Below are 19057 nucleotides of genomic sequence, written 5' to 3' on the forward strand. Positions count from 1 at the left end.
TGGCCTTCACAACATCCTTTGGCAAGGAGTTCCGCAGGTTGACTGTGCATTGTGTGAAGAAATACTTCCTTTTGTTTGTTTTAAACTTGCTGCCTATTAATTTCATTTGGTGACCCCTAGTTCTTGTGTTATGAGGAGGAGTAAATAACACTTCCTTATCTACTCTCTCTGCACCAGTCATGATTTTATAGACCTCAACCATATCTCCCCTTAGCCGTCTCTCTTCCAAGCTGAAAAGCCCCAGTCTTATTAATCTCTCCTCCTATGGCAGCCGTTCCATACCCCTAATCATTTTTGTTGCCTTTTTCTGAACCTTTTTTGAGATGGGGGGACCACATCTGCATGCAGTATTCAAGATGCGGGCGTACCATAGATTTATATTCCTGAAGAAACTACTGGCTTTGAAGGAATGGGGTTTCCAAACTATGTTGAGGCCACTGATGGAGTCATGTGCTCATAGTTTGCCCTCCTCAATGAATACATAGATCATGAAGACACTGCTACATTTATGCAGGCCCTCGCGCACCACAGAGGGAGATTTATGAATGACAACATGGGTTGCACTGGGAAAGTTCACGATGCCAGGGTTTTCCACCGATCAGCAATCTACATTCATAGACAGGCTGGGACACGATTCCCACCAAATGACATGGTCATAAATGGAGTTACTGTCTCCACCAGTATTCTGGGGGACCCCACGTACCATACCCTGATTTCAGATGCCTTGGCAAAAGACAGTTTAATTACACTCTCAGCGACTCCAGAATGGTAGCTGAATGTGCTTTTGGCAGATTGAAATCCTACTTGGGGTGTGTACAGACCCGTTTGGATGCCAGTGTCATCAATGCTGTTCGTTTGCTGTGCCCTTACAGTCTTTGTAAAGCCAGAGGTTAGTCATTTCCCCCTGAATGGACCTGTGACTGCAAGGGGGTCGCAGAACCGGTAAACTCAGCCAGAAAGGGCACCTCCCACTGCCGGAGCTGGCAACAGAGTCAGGGTTGCTGTGTGCTCCCATAATAGACATGCATGGCCCAATAGAAGAGGGGATATAGTATCTTTGTGAATGTGCTTCTGAGAGGGGTGGGGAATGTTAGTCTCAGGCAACGTACTTATGAAGGACATGATACTTTTGAAATGGGGAGAGGGGTTATTCACACTGTGGACTGACGTAAGGAAGGGACTGAAATGTGACTTGCTATAGATAACTGTACTGAGGGATAGTCTTTGCATACTAATTCCTAATTGTCCACAATCAGTTGTTTACCTTTATTATTTTGAACACACATCATGTGATGTGAAGCAGTGATAGAAATAAACTTTCCAGATAAAATAAAAAAGTCTTTATTTGTAAACATATTACAACATTCACCCACTGCCAGGCAGGCCAGCTGCCATTACCAGACCTAAACGCCAGTAACATCAGACCTTTACAGAAAAACAAAGTGCATGAACAAGTGCAAACAGTGAAACCATGTACAAGACAGAAAACCCCTACCGAGGCATGGCCCTGGCCCCCCCAGTCTCCTCTCCCTTCATTCCCTGCACAGATGGCACTGTGGAAAGGGGTCAGTATGGAGGGCTACATGGAGCAAGGTTGCCCTGGCCAGCCACTCATGGGGCCTAACTACATGGGCCACCTAACCATGGAGTCTTCCAAGCTGCTTCCGGACTGCAGCTCAGGGTAGCGCGCAAGGAACTCGGGTTGTGGTCTGGGTGATGCAGCACGAGCCTCCATTCTTGCAGTCATTAGTGATATAAACCACTCAAACAGCTCTTTCCGCTCAGCTCTGTCCTCCTTCCTTAGCTGCCGTTCCTGTTTCGGGGACTGCGAAGCAAGTAACTGCTCCTGCGCTGAAACCCTGTCCTCAAGCTATGCAGCCAGCCTGAGACTTTCCTCTTGCCTTGCAGAATGCCTCTTCTCTAGCTGCATGTCCCTCTGTCTCTTTTGGTTCTGGACCTCCAGAACTTCAACTGTAAGTTCATCACCGAAACAATTCCTCCTGGAACAGTCCATGCAGGTGTGTTGGTCCAGGCTTCTGCTGTGTAAGTGCTGTAGCCAGTAGAGAGCAAGGAGCCTGGAACAGGACAAGACCCAGAGAGTTATAGTGTCCAACAGCTCATTGCAAGAACACAGAAAAAATCCTTGTGGAATTTCAAGGACATAAAATGATACTGCTCCAAAATGAATTTCAGTACATTGTGAGGAGGATGCTTCAGACCACAGGTGCTCCCTGGACACAGCCTGGTTAATTCCATGCAAAGCTGCATTTTTCATTTGAGAAAACTGCAAAGCTACTTGGGTTTGGGGAAAGGAGGGCTGCCATCAGTGGCTGTGCTATAAAAGCTTTTTCTATAATTTCAGGCCTTCCACATTTTGGAGGACATAACAGTTCTTGTGGTGCCTGACTGGCAAAGAGAGAGGTTATGCCAAGCTGCTGATGGGAAACCTGCGAAGTATTCAAACGTGGCTAAGCAGCACATCAATGAGTGGAGTGGGCTGGTCAGCTACCAAGGAATGTGCCCTGAGATGTGACTACCTAACTAGAGCAGTGGTTTTCAACCTGTGGTTCGCAGACCCTGGGGGTTCACAAAAGATTGTTGTTACCATAGAACAGTGGTTTTCCACCTATTATCCGTGGACCCCCGGGGGTCCCCAGACTTTATCTAAAATTTCCAAAGGGGTCCGCACTGCCAAATTTTTAAAGGGTCCACACATGAAAAAAGGTTGAAAATAACTGACCTGCTTCAGGAAAAGTGTGCAGCTATCAGCACCCAGGAGTGGGCCAGAATTCATGAGGGAATCAACAGGATGCTGCTCAGCACTACCTTCCATGTGGCTTACCCTGCTATGGCTGCATGCAAACACACAAAACTCCTTCCTGCCCATGGTACAATTCTGGGCAAAATTACAAACCCCAGTCATATTTGGGACAAGTGATTTTGTCACCTGTGGACTGCATGGACTATCTTGAACCGAAATGGACTAGATTTGTAAATGGAACACATTACCACCCCTCACAGTTCACTGTTTCCAGGTCGCTCAGTAGACCACTGACTGGTTACAGAGCAGCATACCTATAAGCAATGTGTGGTTGTCTTTAAGAAACAGGAATGGCCCTAGCAAAAATCTGCACCTTTCCAGTAAAAGTTCCCTGTAAAGGTGTTCCTTACTGTTTGCATGTCTCAGTTGCCATTTTGAATTCTACATGGTGGTGAGGGAGGTAGAGGGAGGACACCAAGGCATTGGCATACAATTCCCCATTAGCAGATACACACCGCTAGCCAGGGCTTCTCATAATTTTTGCATTTGTTCCTAGAGCGGAAATCCCTCCCATTCCTATATTAATAAGCCAGAACCTTACCAGGCTCAGGGGCGGCTTCTGTCCCTTCTGTGGCTGCTGCCTGCTCCACTACTGCCTGTTCCTGGGAGGGGCACCAAACAGCTCCTCCAAGCATGGACCCGTGGTCCAGAGCCTGCTCTGGGACTGCCGTCAGTAACAGAGTGACTTTGTTGTCCCCACTTGGTTAGCAGCCAAACACCTCATCAAATGGGCACAATGTCGGCAAGTTGCCCACAGCGTGGTCCCTGGTTTTCCAGTACTTGCTATTCAGCTGCTGATCCCACTGTCTGGGCTGGTCACAGGTCCAGTAAGTTTGCAGGTGCCAGCTGCTGAGCTATTTGCTGGTTGTGTGGCCACTCCTGTTACTCTTACTGAAGTCTGCAGTTTTGCTGGCCTTCTGCCAGAAATGTTCCAAACTCTGGCTGTGCTCCCCTGACCATGGGGCAGCACGATTTGTAAAAGGCTTGTTCTGTTCAGTCACCATCGCAAACACAGAAGGCTCCGGTGGTGCATTTGCAGCTTGGTGGTCAGAAGCCAATGAAAGGGCTGCTGCCATTTTCAGCTGAGTAGATGCGAAGTTCTTGGGCTAGAAAGGACAAAGGAGTTGGCCCATAGGATTGTGGGATACTTTTTGGAGGACTCCCAGCACCCAAGTCAGGGGAGATTGTGTCTACACTGCAAAGCAACAGGGCTCAAACCTGTTCAACAGGGCTCAAATCAGTGTGATTTTAGGGTAATGGAAGGGGGCGAGGCTTGAGCCTGGGCTTACATGCAGTGTAGACATACACTAAGGGACTTGCCCACACACACCGTGTGCAGCTGGAACTTGAACCTGGTCTTCTGAGTGCCAAGCTAATGCCATAACCACTGGGCACAGAGAACGACACCATACATTTCAGCAGACTGTGCCCATTCCACCTCTGGGTCCTTGAGTGACTCTCAAGATTCCTGCTGCAGGGCAGGGCTCCCCTGGGCCTCCTCCACACGGATGGAGATTCGTTTGGAACTGGCACTAGCAGCTAGCTGAGCTCTGTGGTACAGCACAAGGGGCGGGGGGAGTCTCAGCCCTTCTTCCCACAGTTCCTCTGGACTCCTGGCATGAGAAATTCAGCAAGCCTGAGAGCAGTGCCAGGAACTCTGGGATGCCTACCCATGCAGCCATGTTCTACAAGCAGGGGCTCAAATGCAAAGCAGATCACACAAATGAGGCACAAGGCATACAGTCAGACACGTCAGTTTAACTCTAGCAACGCACGTCATGCCGGTGAAACTTGTGTGTGTAGACGGTGCCTAATACCGAACAAAGGAGGGAGTAGCCAATAGGCTTTCGTACAGAAACCTGGAGGTCAGATTAGTGGCCACCAAAGCCTCCATCTCTGGGGGTGAGATCATCACACAGGCTAGGACAAAACACAGTTACCCTCCAAGTTGACCAGAACGGCCACCAAATGGATCTAGCCCCTAGAACTGAGCTGCAAGCTGGGGATAAGGAATTAATTGTTTCCGATTCAGATCCTGCAAAGGGGGGGGGGTGTTTTATGGCCTTTATTCAGACTTCTCCACAAAAAGCCCACTGGGCACTCTGCTCTGAAACACTGGTGACCTGCGAGGTCCAAGGATGCAGAACATGGTACTACGTAGAGTCAGCGTACAGAGATCCAGATACTATATAGAGCCAGAACCCTTCTCCCTGCCTGCTTTGATAAGTGAAGGAAGAGTTTTATTCGCCTGAAGAAATACCCCAGAGATCTGGATGTTACATATACTCTGCTTTATCCTGCAAGGATCAGGCCGGGCTGAGCTAACAGACACACGCAAAGCGTGCCAGAATGCTTCACACCCAAGCTGCACAAGATCTAGGAGGAAGACATGACTCCACATTGGGGTGTGTATTCCTAGAAAGCTGCAACATGCAGTGTCCTGAATCGGTTCTTAGTTGTTTACAATTAAGCCAATTTGATGAGCAGGTTTACATATTTTTTAGTTTGTGTTTTTAAAAAAAATTGCCTGAAAATACTAACAATTTAAAGCTAAAAGAGGTTGAGTGAGATGCAACATTATGGAAGTTGTTCATTTGATTTAAAATCCCTGAAAAAATTAATAATTCCCAACTTCAGACACGCTTCCCCCCCACTGTATCTTCAGTGCATGTCCCAGCATGTTTCTTCAACTCAGGGGGGGTTGCGTTTAACCCTTAAAAAAAAAAGAGCCCATTATTTACAGGAGGTGTAGGCATGTGAATTTCTTCCAACATCCATTCTTCAGATAGGTTTCTATGAATCATCAGGTTTTGATTCTTCCTCATCATAGCAAAACTAGGTATTCACCTTTGACGAGGGATTTAATGCTGCTTGGTTTAATTCCTTGTTTGTATAATCCACAACTCAGCTCTTGGATGGTGGTCAGTTCAGTGCTGCTGCAAAGCCAGAAGTGGGGTCTCATCAGTTCAGAGCAGCCCACAGGAGTATGGGGTGGATTTATTTTTTAATTTCACGTCAACTGAGTTGTGAACAAAATAGCTATTCAGAGCCCAGAGGGATTTTTGCTCAGCTTAAAACATTTAAATGGTTGGTACAAAGTCTGTACCATTCACAGAGAACACCTTTGATGATGGGTCCTCAATCTAGCAGAGAAAGGTAAAATCCAATGGCTGGAAGTTGAAACTAGATAAAGACTATAAATAAGGAAACTTTAACAGTGGGAGTAATTAACCATTGGAACAATTTAAAAGGGTCGTGGTGGAGTCTCCATCCTGATGTCTTTAAAATCAATATTGGATGTTTTTCTAAAAGATCTGCTCAAGGAATTAATTCAGGGCCGTTCTCTGGCCTGTTTTATACAGAAGGTCAGACTATAGGATCTCAATGACCTAGGACTCTATGAACAAGAAAAGTCCTGTGAAATGGAGGACAAACCATGATCCTGATAGGTGGGATGAATCACCTAGAGGGTGCCATCACCACCAAACAGACAATTCACCACATAGGTAAGAGCAGGACTTGCACACTGATGCAAACTGGAAAATTTACAGAAGAAATTGACTTGGCCCATAATTCCTTTGCTTTGTAATTTCAGCTGCGTATTTCAATATTGGTCAGCGCATATCTGGAATGCCAGAGTCTGCCATCGTGGGAAAGACTGTAACTTCACTACAAGATCTAACCAAAGAGGATAGACTGGCAGGTCAGATACAAGTTGCTTCAGTAACTAAAAGAGGGCAAGGTGAAATGATCTGTGTAAATTGGACCAATACAACACTTCCTCCAAAACGACAGTCCCATTTTACTGAGCACGCTCAACTGCTGTCGGATGACAGCTCTTCAGTCAGGAAAGGAACAATGGAGAAACCCTCCCTCTGGGACCTATGAGACTGATCACCAAATAAATTCTACATTTAAGGTCAACCTTTCTATTAAAAAGAAAAGGAGTACTTGTGGCACCTTAGAGACAAGTACTCCTTTTCTTTTTGCGGACACAGACTAACACGGCTGCTACTCTGAAACCTTTCTGTTAAAGCGGTCAGTCAAAGTTAAAGTTTAGATCTACATTTACAATGGCTTCAAGTGTGCACATGGGACAATCTCACAAATACTGCAATTAGCGAGCAGGCAGCACAGACATATACAAAGAATACATTTAAAACAGAACTTTAGCAGAGTAACACAGAAACAACAATAATTGTCTCCTCTGGCCCAAAATGAGGGAAAAAAAGCCCAACCTGGAAATGCAGCGGGTCTGGGCTTACAACAGAACAAGATTTATGAGCAAGTTGATGAAATACTGAGGCCTGTTTACAAGACATTTTGCAAGTTTGTCGGGGAAGAGACAACACGGCTTTTGTAAAGAGAAATCATGCCTCACTAATCTACTAGAATTGTTTGCAGACGATCAGCAAACACGTGGACAAGGATATCACATCGATATAGTGTACTTGGACTTCCAAAGAGCCTTTGACAAAGTCTCTCACCAAAGGCTCTTCAGCAAAGTAAGCTGTCATGGGATGAGAGGGAAGGTCCTCTCATGGATCAGTAACTGGTTAAAAGGAAGGAAAAAGGGAAGGAAAAAAATTATTAGTTTTCAGACTGGAGAAAGGTAAATAGCAGGGTCCACCAGGGATCTGTATGGGGACCAGTGCTGTTCAACATATTCATAAATGATCTGGAAAAAGGGGTAAACAGTGAGATGGCAAAATTTGCAGACGACACAAAATTACTCAAGATAGTTAAATCCAAAGCAGGCTGTGAAGAGTTACAGGGGGATCTCACAACACTAAATGATGGGGCAACAAAATGGCAAATGAAATTCAGTGTTGATAAATGCAAAATAATGCACACTGGAAAACATAATCCCAACTACACATACAAAACAATGGGGTCTAAAATAGCTGTTACCACTCAAAGATCTTAGAATCATCATGGATAGTTTTCTGAAAACACCTACTCAATATGTAGCAGCAGTCAAAAAAGCTAACTATGTTAGGAACCATTGGGAAAGGGACAGATAAGACAGAAAATATCATAATGCCACTATAAAAATCCATGGTACACCCACACCTTGAATACTGCGTGCAGTTCTCGTCACCCAGTCTCAAAAAAAGATATCAGAACTGGTACAAAGGCAACAAAAATGATGAGGGGTATTGAGCAGCTTCTATATGAAGAGAGATTAAAAAAACTGGGACTACACAGCTTGGAAGAGAGACGACTAAGGGGGCATATGAGAGAGGTCTATAAAATCATGAATAATGTGGAGAAAGTGAATAGGAAAGTGATATTTACTCCTTCATGTAACACATGAACCAGGGGCCACCCAATTAAATTCATAGGCAGCGGGTTTAACAAACAAACAAAAGGAAGTACTCCTTCACACAAAGTACAGTCATTCTGTGGAACTCCTTGCCAGGAAAGCTCCAACTCATGTTGGAGCGACAAAAGTATAACTGTGTTCAAAAAACAATTAGATAAGTTCATGGAGGATAGCCACTGATGGACCTTATTAGTCAAGATTGTCAGGGATGCACCCTCATGCTCTGGGTGTTCCTAAGCCCCTGACTGCCAGAATAGGGGTCTGGATGACAGGGGATGGATCACACAATAATTCTGTTCTGTTCATTCCCTGTGAAGCATCTGACACTGGCCACTGTCGGAAGACAGGATACTGAGCTAGCTGGACCATTGTTCTGACCCAGCACGGCCGTTCTTATGTTCTTAAGAATACACATAGGAGAATGAAGAGCTACTAGTCAGAGCTTTGTCAAGTTCTGAGCTCTAAAACCAGATTCCCAGGATGCTGTGAGCCAGTCAGCAATTCCGGTGCTAATTAGTTAAACAAAAGCTGCATTTTGTGCACACAGCTTCCAAACTGGATGTTATTTCCAGTCCAATAGCAGCGCCCAATCCCAGCTCCTTACACGTGAAGAGTAAAGCTGGAGCGCTGAATACCATTCCATCAGACATGCAATGTTACTTGCCTCTGAGACGTTTAGCTTTACACAAACACTGAGCTCTGTAGCATAAACAGGCCAGGACTCCCGTATCTTAACGTATTTCCTCTTCAAGGAACAGATGAAAAGAAAGCGCCACAGAGTGCCTATTTCCCAAAGGCAGTATTGAAAGGAGTTGATTATCTTGCAACAAAAATTCAGAGCTGTTTGAGAGGGTAACAAAACACTTCGGCACAAAGTGCATGCACAGGCGCCTTGTGAAGTAGGCCCGACAGGCTCACCCACCGCAGGAACTACTGGCAGGTGGGGCAGACTCCCATTGCGTCCTGGCAGAGGGAAAGAAGGGTGCCTGGGATCATGCACCTGTAGGGAAGGAAGAGGCAGCTGGGCGTAAGAAGCGCTCCATGCTCCTAGTCATTAGGTGGCTCCTTTATCCAGGACCTGCCCAGAGAGGCACTTACCAGTCAGGTGATTGGTACTGTTTAGCTCTCGACATGGCAAGAGGGCCCCTCAAGAGGTGGGGGGAGGGGTGGGGCGGGAACGGAACAGGAAAGGGAGGCTCCATTGGCTTCAAGAAGAGAGCAGCACCAAGAGAAGAGATGCCCAGCCAAAGGGGAGAGGGAAACACGGAGTGGGCACTGCAAGCATCCTCCAGGGAAAGACACAAAACCTGCTTTCAATTCCTAACACTGGAGGCTTCTCACAGCATTGTGAATTGCAGAGGCTTTTATAACGTGCTACTGAGCTTCTCGGTTTCGCTGCATTTCTCCGGGCAGCCTCCCCCAGCTCCATCAGGTTGGCAGGGTGTTGCAGGATGGCAGACAGCTGTTGATGGAGTTGGGGGTGGAATTGCTGCTCACTGGCCAATGCTAACAGCTAGCTTAGGCATTGCACATTCCAGTAAGGAAAGCAGTCTGTCTGTGCCCTCCCCACGCTCATCCCATGGAGCTTTCACTGTGAGAGCGACAAGTCAGAGAGCAGACACACAAATCCAAATCAACAGGAGGCCAGGAGAACTGGTGCACACAGGCAAAGGCCCAAGCTCACTTGCTAAGTCCCTGCTGAAGTGCTCATCCGTGGTGATGGCTACAAAAATCATTTTACTACTTGTAACTTGGGACTTATTTTTATATTTTAAACCCCGCCCCCATGCCTTGACCCGAATGACTGCATGATTATCATCCTGGGACCCTTGTCCTTACTCCCCACACATCTTCCTTACGGTTTGCCAGGGCTGAGCTCAGACTGGGAGCCCCATAGAAAAGGTACCCTCGTCTACGGCATGTCTACACTGCAGAAGTCTTAGAGCCCAGATCAACTGACTTGGGCTCACACTAAGGGGCTAAAAATCACAGTGTAGATGTTTGGGGCTGGGGCTGGAGCCTGGGCTTTGAAATCCAGTTAAGGGGTTGGGGGGCCTCAGAGCCTGGGCTCCAGACCAAGTGGGAACAACTGCACTGTGATTTTTAGCCCCATAGAGCAAGCCCGAGACAGCTGACCTGGGCTCTGACACTCGCTGTCACAAAGCAGCTGTGTTTGCCGTGTAGACATATTTTTTTGGCTGTTGAAACAACACAGGGTAGAATTTAAGTTTCAGTGGGGTTATGTTTTTGTTTTTTACCCAAAATGTTTATCTGTGGTGGGTTTTCCCTGAATGGCTTCACCAGAGAAGCAAAATTTAAATAAGGAGGGATTCACGGATCTGAGAGCCATATGGCGTGTCCAGGAGCTACAGAATCTGAGCTTTCATTTCAAAGGGTCAGCTTCTGTGCCTCCTGGTTGTAAGTAAAGCCTTCAAAACGCGAGATCCAAGTGCCCCACATCAGCGTTGATTTCCCAGATCTATAGAGAGGCTGAAATACTGGCTCACAGAAGGGCAACGATCTCTCCATCCCCCATCACCACAGCATCTGAGCATCTCAACCTTTAATGCATTTACCCTCCACAACCTCGGAGGGCTGTGTCCCGTTCCCATCTCTCGAACAGGGACCAAGGCACAGAGATTTCCCAAGATCACACAGGCAGCCTGCTGTGGAGCAGGAAACCAAACTCAGGTCTTCCCACTCCCTGGCCAGCACCCCATCCTTCTTCTCTAAGGCAGGAACTCCCTCCACCCCATTCATCTCACAAGCCCTGAGCACCCGAGCCGATGAAAACAGGAAGGGAGCGGGAGGAAAACGAACAGGGACAGAAATTGGGAGGGGCCGTGAGGAAGAAAATACGAAGATGCAGAGTGAACAAAAGAGGAGACAAAGGACAAGCAAAGGACAGGTGAACAGTGATGCTGCCAAGTTAGACAATCAGGTGCTGAATAAATAATGGTACATATTGACTGCATTTTTAGTTAAGGACCAGATTCTATCCTTGAGGTTTGGGCAAACTTCCCACTGACATCACAGTGGGGATCTGTGATTGACTGAAGATCGTACACAGGCCTAAATTTATACCCCAGTCCATGGGATTATGGAGGCGCTGGTCCCAACTCCACACTTAAGGTTGTGTTACCTAAAGTTCAATTTAACAGCAACTTTCAATGAGATTTTCATTGAAAAGGTTTTTAATGGCACAAGCCAAATCACACGAAATAAACACTGAGCATTATTTGAAGTTTTCAGGATGGTTCAATGAGACCTACAATATCACTCATACATCAAGAGCACCTACAGAGCATTCTGAAACTTTTTAGACACAGAGGCAAAGCAAACCCGCAGAATCTGATGACAAGCTGCAGGACAATCATCATCAAACCAGGCATTCAAATCTCACCTCTTCTGTTTAAATTCCCAAGCAATTTACTCCCTTTACTGCTGACTAGGCTATGGTATGGCCACACTAGAAATGCCACAGAGCACCACTTTAAAAGGAAGCTAGCCGTGAGCTTGTGCAAGATCACTTCAGGCCCACAACCCAGGTCTCTAACACAGAATCATACAAAGGCAGGGCTGGAAGAGATCTCAAGACGTCATCTTGACAAGACCCTGTGCACTGTGACAGGACCAAGTAAACCTAGACAACCCTTGACAGGTGTTTGGTCCAACCTGTTCTTAAACAACTCCAATGATGGGAATTCCACGCTCTCCAAGTCCATGGTAACCTGTTCCAGTGTCTAACCATCCTTAGAGTTAAAAAGTTTTTCCTAACACAACAAATTCCAGTCATATCCACTGCACCAAATGCCTTCCAGAGTGACTAAGCCCATTTGGATTATCCCATTCCTAGCTACTATTACCCACAGCCCTCTCTCATAACCAGGGACAGGGTTCATGATCACCACTGTTCCACTGCTGACTAATACATAGCGTGTTACGTCCACAACCCTTGGGCGTTAAGTCAGTACCTGTGTGGTGAGCCCCTCTGTCACCAATCCACAGAGGATGAGAGTCTGACAGCTCTTAACCTGAGAGCCTGGCTTTTCAGCAGAAGCTGTAAAGACTCACATAAAACCTTAACAGTCACCTCAGCAACGTTAAGGCAGAATAACTCTCCAAATGCACACGCTACGTGACCGTCAGACGTGCTGATCTGTTTAGATCGGTTAATGCCTTACTGGACAGGACATGTTGGACGAAGCTAGAACACACAAGTCTTCCCCCTTGTTATTTCCAGGCTGTTAAGGCTTGGGTAGGTGGACCTGACCCGCCCCAACCTGTACCGCCCCTACACAGTTTGTAACTGCTAACCAAAAATAGAATCTGACCCTCTCCACACACTCAGCTAAGACCTAGCGGAGCCCAGTGAAGCTCCTCCTCTTCCTGACATCACAAGTACTCCCTCATCAGCCTAAGCAGGGCCTCAAGTCAGGGGCTGGTACTGGGCCAATTTCAAGGACGGAGAGCTAGGCCTTGTCTGTGCAAGGGATGTGCCCCCATGACAGCCACCCTCAGAGCTGCAGCCCAGTTCACTCCCCTAGTATGGCCAGATAAAGCCACAGTCTGCACCACAGACACTCACCCTTGCTTGAAATCAGAGCAAACTCTAGCCCAGCCTTCACTACGAGTTCAGGGCTTGCCATGGGAGCCACTTGATAAAATTCTATGACCTATATTTCACAAGAGGTCAGACTAGATGGTCACCATAGCCCCTTCGGGCCTTAAGGATCGATGAAAACAAAATTAAATGCAAAAAAACTCCATGGTAATATCATGCTAAACATGCAGGTAAGTCACAAAACAGCCAGTAAATGCAAGAGTTAAGAGACCCACCAGTAACACTAACTTGGTCCCACTACAAAGGTGAAATTTCTATTACTATATTTCTTGTTAAATATATAAATACGTTCTTATTTATGCTATGGAACACATACCTGAAAACACACCGTATGTCTTATGGGATCAAAGTAATGCAGCTGTTGCCTTAACTGCCATATTTTCGGTCTGATTTTAACTGCATAATCTTATCATTGCATGGATACTATTTTTGCATTATGCGTGCCTTGCATTTCACTAACAAATCAAATTCTCCAGCAACATGAAGACGCTGCTTTCTGAGACCCCATGTATGAAGTAACTTTTATTCTTGAAGCACACAGAGGTCTCTGCAAAGCACAAGGCTTGGGGACAGCACAAGGAGGATTGTGTTAATCAATGTTTTAGGCACCTGCCTATCATGCATCCTTAGTAACTCTTTTCAATTCCTTCTGCTAAACTTGATACATCAATACAAATTTGAGCCATGAAGTGCCAGCTACAGAGGGAGCGCTTCAGTGCGTAACTGCAGCAGACGGTTTAATGTCACCCTTTTTACTATATGTACAGCGCCCACAAGTGTGATGGGTGCTTTACTGATCAAATAAAGACACAGGCTCTACCTTACCAGACAACAAAAGGACCACCACACAAAGAATGCAATTTGCACTAACAAGTAGGCAATATACTCAAGCCTCAACCCAGTACAAGTTCCTGCAGGGAGAAGGGCTGCTTTACAATTTAACAGCTCATTTATTTCAGAAGCCTCTGGTATTCCACCCACAATGCTCAGGTTGCTGTATTGTAATGTAACTAATCATACCAGCTGAATCTTCACTACACTCTTGTAGCAGTTATCCTGTTGCATGCACGGCTTCTTGCCACTCTTTCCTGTTTTAAGAAGGAGCATAGTATTTAAATATTTCAGATACATTGTGGGGCTGCATTAAGTATTAGCTACTTACTAGAAGAATGTAAATAGCAGCTCTTAAAGTAAGATTTAAAACCAGCAACAGGAGGTGGTTACTAAACTTTTCCTATTAAGCATTTAAAAGCACTGGCGGTTGCTGGAGTCCTGACATTTCCAAGGGCTCCAGCTTCTGGTCTCTCCGCTCACATCTGGTTGCTCCCATTTTTACAGAATGGAGTGTTCATCAGATCTTAATTACCAATTAATTTAAAAAAAAAAAAAAGGCACTGTCAGGGCCCATCTGCCCTGTCTCCAACAGTGGTCTTTACCAGATGCTTTAGTTAGAGGAAGGTACAACACTACTCTCCAGCTGGGTAACTGTGGAATGACCTGTCCACAGAGGAAGTTTCTTCTTGCCTCTCACCCTGGGACTACTTAATTTCCTTAATGGACTCTTGTGATTGACTCTGCCAAAGCCTCACTGGAAAGCACAAATAAGTTATATCATTGGTATTGGAAACATTTCTCTCCAATGCACATGTCACAGTATGGTAAAATAAATAATTTGACGTCTTACCTCACACATTAGAACGCTGTAGATATTAAAAAAACAAATGCTGTCTGAGTCATCCAAATAACGTAAGCACTGAAGAGTCTGGAAATACTCTGCCAGGAACCCCACATGCTTTATAAAACTAAGTATTTCCAGACTTATTCTTAGATTCCCTCCCCCCGCCAACAGCCTTCTAATTTCCTCACTTTCAAAACTATGGTTGTAGTTATAACTAAGCGTCACAAGCAAAAAAGCTTAGCCAGTGTGGAATTAAATTTGCTGCCAGTCAACACAGCCCTGTGCTCCTCAAGCCCTTCCAGAATATTAGAATTTCCTTCCCAAAACTTAAATGCTGGAAAACCCTGAGTTAAGGTCCCCTTACAAGGAAAAGCAAACCAAAATTGTTAGAAAACGTAGAGCTAGGTGACACTTCCTAAATACCACAATCACACCACCTTTACTGCTGCCCTCAGGGAAATGGCAACAGGACCTGGTAATATCCAGTACCTTACCACCCCATTCTCTATACCCACGCCAGTCCAACACCGCACTCCTATTCACATAGCCAACCGGACTCTTAGTGAGCTATGCACAGCACCTCTGACCCAGGGAGTACTTGCTGCTGGTTTGCAGAGATCACACTTTACACAGACACTAAAGGAAAGTAAGATGCTGTCATCTCTCTCATGAACATGAGAGGGTAGGGATCCAAGGGGGCAAAATTCAAGCCGGGAGAGTTACCTGACCATAATACATATTTCAAATCCTAAAAACATGCCAGCTAAACCCAACTCCCTCTACTCTCACTTCAGGCCTTGCTAGTTTAGAACAAAGTTCCAAATTGCAAGATCTAAAAGATTATTATTAAAGTTGTTACAGCTTCATATGATGGTGTTCCCTAGAGAGGGCATTAAGGTTTACAGGGCATGCAGCCATCCGGCATCAAGTAGTAACACTCAGTGAAGTGGATAAAAAGCAAGTCTTTTTCACAAGTGGCCACAAGGCTTCCTTTCAGTCTTTAGCCTAGTGCTACTATGGACCATTCCATGCACATGGGTTCTCACTGCTTTGCAGGCCCTGTGCTCCTCCTACTGCTTCCTCCTCACCTGAAGGAATCCCCCATTAATGGGGAGGGCTGTGACAGAGGGAAATGAGCAGGCAGGAGTACATCATTTGGAAAGCTGGTACGGAAAAGGACTGGTGAAAACCAGCTGAACTCGTGCTCCCCCGGCAGTGTTGTGGCCAAAAGGGTTAAGGTGATCCCTGCATGCATGACCTAACAGGGAACAAAGAACAGCCTAGGGAGGTGTTATCTGTGTACATGAGGTAGGGAACAAGTGGCTGGAATAAATACAGTGTCCAGTTCTGGTGTCCACACTTCCAAAAGGAGGCTGAAAAACTGAAAAGAGCCACAAGAATGAGTCACAGCCCAGAAAACACACCTCATCATGAGAAACTTCAAGAGCACCGTCAGCTGCATTTACCCAAAAGAAAAGTCAAAGGCGACTTGATCATTAAAAGTTCTTTAACGGAACAAGCGACGGCCGGGGACTGAAACCGGGGGGCAGGTCCACCCCACTCCCAGTCCGAAGGGAACAGAGGCACACAGCCGGGGGAAGAGCCGACCCAGGCCTGGGGGGGGCCCACCCCAGCCCCCGAGCCTGCAGCAGGACCCGCCGGGCGAGCCCTCTGGCCCGGCCGGCCGGACCGGGAGGGTCTTTCCTGCCCCCCTCCCCGCCAGGAATCCCTGACCCCTCCCTCGGGCGGCCCGGCTCCCGGCGGCGCGCTCCGCAGGCGGGTCCCGGGCAGGTCTCAGAGTCTCTCCGAAGCCCCGGGCGGCGGGGGGGGGGAGAACGGGCCGCCCGGGATCAGTCCAGACCCGCCCGGGGGGGGGGGCTCCGGTCCCCTGCTGCCCGGACCCCGCAGCTCCTCCGGGGCGCGCGTGACCCGCGCGCCGGGCCGGGGGGGGGGAGCAGGCGCCATGGCCCCCGGGGGGCGCTGGGCCCGGCCGCCCCGCACTCACCGAGCAGCAGCAGGAGCCCGACTCCGCGCGCCGCCTCCATCGCAGCCCCTGGGTCCCCGCCGCCGCCGCGCTCACTCCATGCCGCCGCGCTCCGACCCGGCCGCCGGCTCCGCCCACCGGCCCCGCCCCGCCACACACAGGAGGGGCTTCCGGCGGGAGGGGGGTCCGCACCGGAAACCGCCCTGAGCAGCGCCACGACCTCTGACCCCGGGGAGGCGCCGCGACCCCCTCTGGAACGCGGACCCCCTCCCCCACTGCCACCGCGGGGCCGTCACCTAGCAACGGACCTTCGGCCCCGCCCCGGCCCCGCCCCTTAGCGACTGACCTCGTCCCTCCCCTAGCAACTGACACAACCCCCTTCCCCGGCTCCTCCCCTAGCAACTGACCCCGCCCCCCAACCCTGCCCCTTGGCTGCTGGCCCCAGCCCCGGCTCCTCCCCTAGCAACTGACCCCGCCCCCCCAACCCTGCCCTTTGGCTACTGGCCCCCGCCCCGGCTCCTCCCCTAGCAACTGACCCCGCCCCCCAACCCTGCCCCTTGGCTGCTGGCCCCAGCCCCGGCTCCTCCCCTAGCAACTGACCCCGCCCCCCAACCCTGCCCCTTGGCTGCTGGCCCCAGCCCCGGCTCCTCCCCTAGCAACTGACCCCGCCCCCCAACCCTGCCCTTTGGCTACTGGCCCCCGCCCCGGCTCCTCCCCTAGCAACTGACCCCGCCCCCCAACCCTGCCCCTTGGCTGCTGGCCCCAGCCTCGGCTCCTCCCCTAGCAACTCACCCCGCCCCCCAACCCTGCCCTTTGGCTGCTGGCCCCCGCCCCGGCTCCTCCCCTAGCAACTGACCCCGCCCCCCAACCCTGCCCTTTGGCTACTGGCCCCTGCCCCAGCTCCTCCCCTAGCAACTGACCCTGCCCCCCAACCCTGGCCCTTAGCTATTGACCCCCTCCCCAGCCCCACTCCTAGCAACTGACCCCCCCCCCCGCTTCACCTCCGGCCCCACCCCTTAGCGACTGACCCAGTGGGGTCCTGCCCTGCCCCTTAGTAACTCCTCCTCCTCCCATGGGGCCCTGCCCCCAGTGACTTGCCCCCCAGCTCCCCCCTTAGCAACTGACACCTCCCCGCGGGCCCCACCCTAAGTGACAGACACCCCCACTTACCCTGCCCTGGCTGGATGCACCGACACCCCCAACCACCACCACCCCTTCCCCACATGCCCACGGGCAGGGCAACAGCACCCACTTGCTCCCTGGAGGGCACCTACCCTGGGCTCCTGGCTCCCAGCCTTCACCTCCCTGGTGCAGAGGCCTGCAGCTCGTGCCCTCCTGACCAGGGTATGTCAAGGCTGCACAGATCTTCTGATACCCCAGTAAGCCAGACGGCCTAAGCAGGCCAGGGTCTGCACTCCGCTGTCCCCTCCGAGGCTGGGAACTGCATTGTTACCGATAGGTGAGTGATAACTAGCTCTTTCTAAGCAAGCACACGTATTCGAACGGTGAAAGCATTACAGGGAAAACCTATTAAAACAATCAGAGAACCGACGCCTATGGTGGAAGACTTACCAGACGTCCCAGGGGCTCACGTAGGAGTCAGTCCTTCAAACCCCACACAGGGGTTCTCCCAATGATTGCACGTTCATAACCACCTTGGCGCAGAGTAAGTCTAATTACCCTGGCCCCAGCACTAGCCCCTGCTGTACTTGTGACCAAGAGGGGTAGGTGACAGGGCCTGCAGCCGTAGTGCAGCAACTCAGAATGCTGCCGGGGGGAGAGAGAAAGGCGAGAGGGTGGCTGGAGCTGGGGGGAGGCTCAGGAACTGCCCATAGGGGAAGCTGGACGGCAGTTACAGAAAGAGGCAAAAGAAGGTACTGCTGGCTAAAAAGGGGTTTGGACAGAGGAAGCTGGGCTGTGAAGTGCTGTGTGCATGCAGCCTGGCCGCAAGGAGCACAAAGCGTATCACCAGGGAGGTTCACCACTGAGGCACTGACAGAGGAAATACCGTTTTGGCGCCCGGTGAACGGGTGAGGAGCTGTTACTCACGGCGGGGACTGCTGGACAGAGGTGCAGGCCAGAGAAGGACGAAGGCGGGACAGCAGGTGTAAAGCTGGACTTTGCAGCCAGGGAGAGCAGGACCTGATTCCTTCTTGGGGTGGCACAACGCCGTGTTGACAGGTTTCTTTTATTGTGCTAGACAATGTCGGGGAGAGAATATCTTTTATTGGACCAGCTTCTGTTGGTGAGAGAGACAAACTTTCCTTCCACACAGAGCTTTACTTCAGGGCTGGGAAAGATGCTCAGCGTGTCACAGTAACATTTGTATGAGGGTAATTTACGGTTGATTATTTTCCTAAGGAAAGAGTTGATGTTACTTCATATGGTTTATGTTTTTGCCAAATTTCTGGGGTGTCCTTTGTAAAGTTTAACAATTTAAGGTTATCTCCAGTGTCTCTGCCTCTCCATATAGTAGGCATTGCTTAGCCAAGGGCTAGGTCACTGCACAAGTACACCCCTGAATAGGTTTCAGAGTAACAGCCGTGTTAGTCTGTATTCGCAAAAAGAAAAGGAGGACTTGTGGCACCTTAGAGACTAACCAATTTATTTGAGCATGAGCTTTC

General features: G+C 49.0%; 1 protein-coding gene across 1 annotated transcript in view; it reads right to left on the reverse strand.

The window, feature by feature from the left end:
• PTK7 (protein tyrosine kinase 7 (inactive)) overlaps positions 1-16663 on the reverse strand; it is a 96148-nt gene extending 79485 nt beyond the window's left edge. The window contains exon 1 of the mRNA XM_073339839.2: positions 16455-16663. Coding sequence (XP_073195940.1) covers positions 16455-16494 — 40 coding nt within the window. The 5' untranslated portion in view covers positions 16495-16663. The remainder of the gene's footprint in view (positions 1-16454) is intronic.
• Between the last annotated feature and the right edge of the window lie 2394 nt (positions 16664-19057).

The sequence above is a fragment of the Lepidochelys kempii genome, chromosome 3 (genome assembly GCF_965140285.1).
Source record: "Lepidochelys kempii isolate rLepKem1 chromosome 3, rLepKem1.hap1, whole genome shotgun sequence".
Taxonomy (NCBI): domain Eukaryota; kingdom Metazoa; phylum Chordata; order Testudines; family Cheloniidae; genus Lepidochelys; species Lepidochelys kempii.